Source organism: Oratosquilla oratoria, chromosome 23 (genome assembly GCF_046742065.1).
Source record: "Oratosquilla oratoria isolate Oo_2021 chromosome 23, ASM4674206v1, whole genome shotgun sequence".
Taxonomy (NCBI): Eukaryota; Metazoa; Arthropoda; class Malacostraca; order Stomatopoda; family Squillidae; genus Oratosquilla; species Oratosquilla oratoria.
Genome location: NC_134799.1, coordinates 54,595,142 through 54,605,141, shown reverse-complemented (window position 1 = coordinate 54,605,141; position 10,000 = coordinate 54,595,142). Strand labels below are relative to the sequence as shown.

General features: G+C 47.8%; 1 protein-coding gene across 1 annotated transcript; it reads left to right on the top strand.

Moving 5' to 3' along the window:
• The first annotated feature begins 6,852 nt into the window (after nt 1-6,852).
• On the top strand, nt 6,853-8,189 carry LOC143037820 (uncharacterized). Its single transcript, XM_076206378.1, has 2 exons — nt 6,853-7,044; nt 7,158-8,189. The coding sequence occupies exons 1-2, from the start codon at nt 6,853-6,855 to the stop codon at nt 8,187-8,189; spliced, it is 1,224 nt and encodes a 407-aa protein (XP_076062493.1).
• The last annotated feature ends 1,811 nt before the right edge of the window (nt 8,190-10,000 follow it).

Below are 10,000 nucleotides of genomic sequence, written 5' to 3'. Positions count from 1 at the left end.
CACACACACACACACACACACACACACACACACACACACACACACACACACACACACACACACACACACACACACACACACACACACACATACACACACACACACTTAGACTAGGCGTATTACTCATATAATTACTCTATTGTATTATTGTCAGTGTATCACTGCTATTTCAATAAACCTATCATTATAATTATTATTATTATTATTATTATTATTATTATTATTATTATTATTATTATTGTTGTTGTTATTATCATTATCATTATTATCATTATTGTTATTGTTATTATTATTATTATTATTATTATTATTATTTATTATTATTATTGTTATTATTATTATTATTATCACACACACACACACACACACACACACACACACACACACACACACACACACACACACACACACACACACACACGGTGGAGGTTTTGTAATGAGTGGAGAAAGACAGAGAGAAAGAGAGAGAGAGAGAGAGGTGAGAGAGAGAGACAGATAGATAGATAGATAGAGAGAGAGAGAGAGAGAGAGAGAGAGAGAGAGAGAGAGAGAGAGAGAGAGAGAGAGAGAGAGAGAGAGAGAGGGAGAGAGAGAGAGGGGGGAAGAGTGGGGAGGTTTTGTTAGAAAAATTAAATACCAGAATATACATATGTATATATATATATATATATATATATATATATATATATATATATATACATATGTATATATATATATATATATATATGCATTATTGTACGTGCGTGTCTGTGTGTCTGTGTGTATGCCACCCTACACATGCTTGTATTCTTCTGACTCATGTATGCACATATGAACATGTACTATATAACGTTGGACTCGTATCCAGGCGAGATAAGATAGTGGCGGAGATGATGATGGTAATGGGAGCTCGGTGTATGGCATCATTATCATCACACTGAAGGCCACGTGAGGGTGGAGGAGGCGCGAGCAACGCGGCGCTTTATGGGACACTGTTTGGCACCCAAGCAAGAGGGGCTTCCGGTGGCAATGCCGAGGAAGAGGAAGAACAAGAAGAAGAAGCACCGGCACTATCACCATTACGGCAGTCTCTCTTTCCAACACACACACACACACACACACACACACACACACACACACACACACACACACACACACACACACACACACACACACACACACACACACACACACAATAGCAAACGCGCTCACACAATCACAAACAAACACGCACACAATCACACACACACACACACACACACACACACACACACACACACACACACACACACACACACACACACACACACACACACACACACACACACACACACACACACACACACACACACACACACACACACACACACACACACACACACACACTGATATTTGTGATTTCATTTGACCCCTACGTTGCTATTTATCTCATACTTGAGAATATGTTAATCAGCCCAAATTTTATCTGCATCATTATTAGTCAACACGGAAAGTTTTATGAAAATTCTATTTATTTATTTATTCATCTATTTTTCATTACTTAATGGAAAACTGAAGAATATGAACCAATTTCAGGCAATACTGTTTTGAAAATATAAATTATTTTAATGATACAGCTACTCAAAACATAACGTACCATGTAATTCCCGTGAAACATGTCAGCTGCGAAAAGAAATTGTTGAGGATCATTTACAGATTGGTCGTGAGAATTATATTTCGTCCTAATGGCTCGGAAAAAATGTCTCCTCATTATTTCAAGGGGGAGGGAGGTGAATCATTATTTCCTTCGCCTCCTCCATATTTTCCCAAGGACTTTATGTATTATTTCATGATATTTCATGATTTAAAAAAAATACTATTCTGTCGTGAAGCTATATATCATGTTTGCTTCAGAAAGAAGAAAACAAACATTTTATTTTTCTCGCTGAATACGAATCAGGCGAGAAATATCGGTCTCAAGTTGTCAAAACGTAGATTTAATTTGGAAGTGGATAGAAACAACTTCGCCCATCGTGTAGTTAATGAATGGAATAAACTTCCTGCAGAGGCAGTGCAATGTAGTACGGTTCGACGTTTTAAGATTCGTTTAGATAAACACCTAAGCAAGATGCTGTAATGCCTGACAATGTTTTGGCCCACTTATTAATTTCTTCTTATCATTCGACCTTCTTATGGACCAAAAGGTCTCTTGTTGGCATGCTTTTCCTTTGTAATATATACACACGAGAGCGTGCACACACACACACACACACACACACACACACACACACACACACACACACACACACACACACACACACACACACACACACACACACACACACACCGCGCGCAGTGGTAGGATTCCCGGCTGCCACTACGGCGGTCCGGGTTCGAATCGCGACCAGGGCTTAAATAGTTTCAGTATTGCTGCGCTGCGGGTCGTTACTCCAATTCTCGTAGACGGGGAATTGTGTGTATGTGTATTTGCAAGGTCACAGCATTACCCATAAATCGGTCATATATGAGCTCTCTACCGGGAGGGAAATAGCTGTCGATCACGAGTTCAACATGTGATCCAAGACCATGGTGAATCACACACACACACACACACACACACACACACACACACACACACACACACACACACACACACACACACACACACACACACACACACACACACACACACACACGCACCTATCAGGCTGTCACTAGCCTGCTTCTTAAGTGTCATTGGCCTACCTTCCTTCCCCGTTGGTCCTTTCCCTTATGCTTAGGTTTGCCGGAAGGTGATTCATTTCATCTCCTGTACTAGCATGTCGTTGATCCTTACCGCTGTAGGAGTCACCACCTGACCTAGGAAATCGTGACACTTCTTTTATGTTCGAAAAAGGTAATCTGTCCCCCTCCAAGTCTATCCATTTTTTCCTCGACGATAGAAGCACAGAAGCTCGTAACAGGTTGGGCTATTTCTGCGTGGACGGTATTAGTAGGTGAGGCTTATCTCGTTGAAGGACCTTGGGAACTCAGAAAGATGGTGTGGTAGTTGGCTCTCTGGGAGTACCTAAGAGTCCATGATAGCGAGTTGCTGTCATTTCTATTTAGTTTCTTTACTGGGTTTGTTGGTGTGTTTGTGTGTGTTTGTGCGTGTGTAATATGTGATTCACCACGGTCTTGGATCACATGTTAGACTCGTGGTCGCCAGCTATTACCCTACCGGATAAGATATCAGAGCTCATATATATATAGCCCGATCTATTGCTAGTGCTGTGACCACACACACACACACACACACACACACACACACACACACACACACACACACACACACACACTCGCACACACACACACACACACACGCACACACACACACACACACACACACACACACACACACACACACACACACACACACACACACACACACACACACACACACACACACACACACACACACACACACACACACACACACACACACACACACACACACACACACACACACACACACACACATACTAGAGCGCACACATGCACACACACATGCACACACACACGCACACACACACACACACACACACACACACACACACACACACACACACACACGTGCGCGCGCGCGCGCACAACTCCTTGCCCACGGAAGTTGGAGAGCCGGCTCGCAAGGCAACTATACTTATAGCATCAGACAAGCTTGACAAAAAGCCCAAGCATATTTGGTGCTTACGTATGAGCTTTTACTCCTATTACGCCCTTTTGGGTCCTTCCTGGGTGTGTGAAGACAGGTCATTCTCACTTGGAACGAGAACGTAGTTCCTGAGCCATCCGGGGCTCCATTAATTTGTGTCATGTTTGCTATATCGCAATTTCGGGTTCAAGACCCTTCTTCATTAGCTCTTAGGAATATTCTATCTGGCCAGGGTAAGAATTATTCCGGTGATATATTTGATTATGTTACTTTATATATTTAAATTTCTGTACTTGCTTTTCACTGGGGGAGGTTACCGGTTCTTCACTGGGGAAGGTTACCTGATAACTCAGGCAGCGATGAAATGTCACGTGCTACGGGAAGACTCCGACTTCGTCGTGTGGCAAAATGTTCTGTTCTTGGGCTTGTGGCGTTTTTGTCTCGGGCTTGGATTTGTGGGGTTATGTCTCATGCTTGGGTTTGCGGCGATTTGTCTCTCTCTCTCTCTCTCTCTCTTCCACCCCCTGGGGCTAGGGGGTGTAGTATAGAATATAGCCCCCGCCACGTCGGCTGCGTGTCGTAAGAGGCGACTAATGCCGATCCCCGGGCGGGGCTCTTGTTTCCCCGCACAGGGCTTCCTCTTAGACTTCCTTTTCCACTCTTCCCTTCTCTTCCGCTTGCTGTCCCCTCCCTCCGACCTAACTTTCAACCGCCCCTCTCAGTAGCGGCGCTACACCCATCCTACGGTAATGCGTCCCTGCCAATAGGTTTGTTGGTGGCAGGGTATCATGCCACCTCGAAGGGCGCCTGCATTGCAGCACGGTAAGCCAGTGCAGTAGGATTACGATCCAAGTCCTAGCCCAGGCGTGAGGCTCCGCCTGGTGCCGTCCTCCCTATCCTCACTACAACCTGGCCCTGGCAGCCAATCATGAAAAAATCTTGTAGTGGGGTGGCCGGCCCCCCAAATCCGGCTCCAGCTGACGCAGCTGGTAAGATAGCATCGTCTACCCCAAATAAAAGACTCCTTGGCACCGAACATGCCCCAAGGCGCCTAAACTTTTTCGAGCTCATGAAGCTAGTTACCCCTTTTGGTACTATCGAACGTATTTCTCTTCGTGTTAAGTCAAATTATAACAACTTTTATGTGCGTTTCTTAGCTCCATCAGAATGCATTGCAGCCAGCGTTGCCCTCAATGGTAATAAAATCGCGGATTCGACCTTGAAATGTTCCATCCTAAAAATATCAAATATTGAAGAACAAGACGATGACTTCGTCCCTAATGATACATACCTTACTCCCGAGCTCCCTGAACGTCCCCATCCCTATGCTTTAGCCCCCGTGTATAACCTAGTGACTGTCGAGGAGGGCAGTAACGATGTCCTAGTATTTAATATGATCAACAAAATGATCGCAAACCCTCCACTCACTCCAGAAACCTTCACGCGCTTTGGTCGCAACACCTACCTAGTGAAGGTAAAACCCCACCAGGGATTTATGCTCCAGGGTACGTCCGGAGATTTTTATGGCAGCGGAATCCTCAAGATTTCTCCATATGATGACTATAATGGCTCAAAGGGTAAGATTTTTAACTCTTCCCTTAGTAGCCTTCCAACCACTACCCTTCTTAACATGTGCCCCCAGAACGTCTTGGATGCCCACGTAGTATCCAAGTATAGCCCAGAAGAACAAAAGTTTGTCCCAACACCGCTGATAATATTAAAATTCTCCGACTCAAATCCCCCAGACGTGATCGTGATTGGGCCCCACCGCTGTACGGTTAGGTCCTACGTTCAATCGCCAAGGACATGCACCCGCTGCCTGCGGTACGGTCACTCCTCCAAGATCTGTAGTTCTCCTGCCCTCTGCCGCAACTGCGCCAAACCATCCCACGTCACTGAGGGTGAATGCTGCGATCTTGCGCCCAAACTGCGCTGCTTGTAATGGCACTCACCGCACATTCTCGAGGGAGTGTGAGGAACACTCCTGGCAAAGACTGGTCTCGGAAACTGCGTACAATAACCGAACCAGCTTTCGCGGTGCGGCAGCCATCCTACGGGGGGGTCAGCGCCCCACGTCTTACGCATCGGCAACGAAGGCTTCAGTAAAGGCTAACCCGTCGCTCCTTCCCTCATCATCACATCCGGATACCACATCATCCGCCGCGACCGTCCCCGCACAATCCTCTCAATCTTCACGCCAGTCGACCTCCCAACGTGTCATATCTCGCGTCACCGACGGTAATCTCATACTTGATTCTCCCCCTCCACATCTGACAAATACACCCAATCTTGGCACTCTGGATCCAGTTAATCCTTCTTCTCGACCCGTAATGTCTTCTGATAGATCACCGAAGAAGCGCCCTGAAGCCAGTAAGTCACAATTGCCCCAGAACAACTCTAAGCCTAGCAAGTCATCAAAATCTTCAACTAAGGTCTATAGATCGCCCACACCATCCTTTGAGAAAAAGCCCCCCTCTTCGGGACAATCGTGCTCTCAGCCCCCATTGGCGCAATCTAGCGCAAACTCTTCATCAATGAGTGACTTCCCCCAGATGACATCCATTTCCACCCCGTCGTCTGTGCAGGATGGGGAGATTCCTGACACCGAAGACGTTATGATGAAGAGCCCAAGCAACTCCACAACTTCGCTCTTGGACCTTCCATCATTCCCGCAGTTACCTAAACATCACCCTGCCCTTTCCGGCAAGAAGCTTCCCCAGAAACGACCCCTGCCCGACGGCGACTCGAACGACCGCCCATCCAAGACCGCGCCCTCCAACACCTCCCTTCAGCCTCCTCCTTCAGTGTCCCCCAAATCCAATAAAAAGCTTACACAACCTCACCCTATCAAAACCACGCCAGATCCGTCGAGGAAACAACCGCCACCTAATCCCGATCCATCTTCTAAATCACCAGAACAAAGACCGAAAGAAAGAGACCAGAGAGCCAAGACCTTACCTCAAAAAACTCCTATGGGACGCGAATCTCGTAAACCCCATGATGGCCAACTTAAGCCGTCCCCCATCGGGGGGCGGCACTCTAATTAATTCTTCAAATTCTCACCACCCACGACACTCCTTCAATGGAACATCCGAGGTCTTCGTGCGAACGGGGAGGAATTGAAGTACCTCCTCCGTGAACACAACCCCGGAGTTGTCTGTCTTCAAGAAACTATGCTTCCCTCCAGTCACTATAATCTAGGTATGAACTACAGGTTCTACGGTACCGTTCCTGCAGCCGGTTCTCCAAGCAGGGGCGGTGCTGCAATAGTCGTCCACGCAAGCGTTCAACATTCAACCATCCCTTTGCGCACAACTCTCCAGGCGACCGCTGTACGGGCCATCCTTAGCAAGAGCTACACAATCTGCTCCCTATACCTGCCACCAAGCTCTAGCGTTAATGCTTCCGACATCCAAGAACTTGTCGATGCACTCCCACCCCATTTATCATTCTTGGTGATCTGAACGCACACAGTCCTTTGTGGCATAGCTCTTCCCGTAACGAGAAGGGCCGCGCCATTGAAAAACTTTTAGAGGAGAACGAGGTCTCCCTCATTAACGATGAAAACCCGACTTATCATAACATCTTCCTCAACACTACTTCTGTCCTGGACCTCGGAATCTGCACTTCAGCGGTCCTCGTGGACTTCTCCTGGAGGGTGTGTGCGGATTTACACGGCAGCGACCACTACCCGATAGTAGTCTCTCGTGTTTCTCCTCCCCCCATCTCCCAGCCCCAAAGGTGGAAGTTGAAAGCGGCAAATTGGCCACTCTTTGGGGAGCTGTGCTCCGAACTAAGTGACTTGCGAGTGGATGACCCGATTCAAGCTTATAATCAATTCGTCTCAATTGTTCTTAACGCCGCCGGCGGTTTTATACCGGTTAGCCGCCCACCGATTGGCAGACCACCTGTTCCCTGGTGGGACAACACCTGCCGGAAGCTTCGTGACACCGCTCGTTCCTGCTACCGGCGTTTCCGTCGCCTTCCGACGGAGACCAATAAGATGGTATACCAGAAAGCGGTTGCGACCAAACGAAAGTATATGAAGGAGGCGAAGCGCATATCATGGCAGAACTACGTATCGACCATTAAAACGTCGACGCCTTCGGCGTCAGTTTGGAACCGAGTGAAGAAGCTTTCCGGCAGGTACATACCATCTCCTCAACCGTCCCTCCTTATAAATAACACCGTTATCTCAGACCCGTGCGAGGTGGCCGAGGAACTCGCCACACACTTCTCCCGTATTTCCAGCTCTACTGCCCTACATCGAGAACTCCAGCTACCGGATCACGTGACGAATTCTGATGACCACGCTCCTACCGACACTGAAACTTACAATCTGCCCTTCTCCCTCCGCGAACTCAAGCATGCTATCGACCAGACGCCGAATACTAGCCCAGGCGACGACACGATTAGTGTGGACATGATTAAACACCTTCCTTCGGAGACTCTCATAACCCTTCTAGCGATATATAACAGGATTTGGTACTCTGGTCTCTTGGCCGATCGCCCTGACGAGTGTATTATGCAAGGTGTTTGAGAGGATGGTCAACCTTCGACTTAGCCACCACCTGGAGAGTAGATACCACCTCACCCCTTACCAATTCGGCTTTCGCCGACAGCGCTCCACCTTAGATCCTCTACTCTGCTTTTCGACACACGTGCAGGACGCCCTAGTGCGCAACATGAATACCATCGCCGTCTTCTTCGACCTTGGAGAGGGGGTGTCTTGATGAGCCTCCTCGAGATGGGAGTGCGGGGTAGGATGTTTTCCTTCCTTCGAGTTTTCATATCAGATAGAACTCTGAGGGTGAAGATCGGCGGAGCATATTCGTCGCCCAAGCCCCAGGAGCAAGGTGTCCCCCAAGGCAGTGTCATCAGCCCCACCTTGTTCTTGGTCAGCATCAATGGGATAATCCAGGTGGTTGCTGAGGCAGACACTTCGCTCCAGTGCTCACTCTTTGCTGATGACTTCCTTTTGTACTTCTCCTCCATAAACCTTTTAACAGCAATTACACGCACCCAGAGCAGTGTAAATGCTGCTACTTCCTGGGCCTCTCGCAGAGGCTGCCAATTCTCCTCATTGAAGACGGTGGTGATGCACTTTTGCAGGCCTCAACAACGACCGCGCCAGAATGTTCCTCCACATATTATTCTGGGAGGCATTCCAATACCCTATGAGCAGTCGACTAAGTTTCTTGGGGTCATTTTTGACCAAAACCTTACGTGGAACAACCACATACTCAATCTTAGACAATCTTCCCTCTCCGCCCTCAACATCTTAAAGACGGTTTCTGGACGCGACTGGGGAGCGGACCAGCCTTCGCTCCTCAGATTATACCACGCCCTTATAAGATCACGGCTGGATTACGCGTGCCAGATCTATTCCTCGGCAAGTGCGACGTCCCTCCGCTCCCTCGATACAGTACACCACCAGGCTTTGCGACTGTGTACTGGTGCCTACCGTACCTCTCCTGTCGAATCCCTCTACGTCCTCTCTGGCGATTTGCCGCTCTCTAACCGAAGGGAGCAACTTTTACTCTCCTTTTACTTCAAGTGCAAATCGTTCAGAAAGATACCATCTTTTGACGTGGTTAATAACGTGAGACTCAGGGATACATACAACACCAAAAGATCGGCTTCAGTCCCAGCACACATACGCGCGCTCCGTCTACTTGAGGAGGGAAGCGACTGCCCCCTTAAGGTGTCCGAATCCAGAAACTTTGATACCCCACCTTGGTGCAAGCCCATTCCCGAGTTCTGCCCCATGGAACAATAAAAAAGTGGACACCTGCCCTACATCGTTGCTGCCTCGTTTGAGGAGCATAAAGAATCACATGCCGACTCCATCGCGGTCTATACTGACGGGTCAAAATCTCCCGCTGGTGTGGGCTGCGCAGCCGTAACATCGTCTCAAACTTTCACGGCAAAATTACCCTTCACCTCATCTGTCTTTACGGCTGAACTTTACGCAATTTTACTCGCTTTGAAGCACTTTATTCTTAATTCAGATTTTAATGATTTTACCATTTATAGCGACTCTCAATCATCAATTTTAGCACTTACTAATTTTATTCCGTCCCACCCCGTGATATCTGAGATCCAAGAGTGGCTAACGAGAACAGCAGCCAGGGAAAAAACTGTCCGATTCTGCTGGTCCCCTGGACACGTTGGTATCATTGGCAATGAGAAGGCGGACAGAGCGGCCAAATCTGCCACCGTCCCTTACCATCGCGCGGGGACTCTCCCTTTTCCGACATCCGCACTACCATCTCCTCCCGCGTGCGTAGAAAGTTTGACACCACCTGGGACAATATTAGAACGAACCAAAAGCTACGGAGCATAAAATGT

Bases quoted from the DNA above. Each gene is read 5' to 3' on its own strand.
- LOC143037820 (XM_076206378.1), top strand. From the start codon at position 6,853: ATGAACTACAGGTTCTACGGTACCGTTCCTGCAGCCGGTTCTCCAAGC. The intron at 7,045-7,157 runs GTTAATGCTTCC...CGTAACGAGAAG, and splicing joins ACCTGCCACCAAGCTCTAGC to GGCCGCGCCATTGAAAAACT.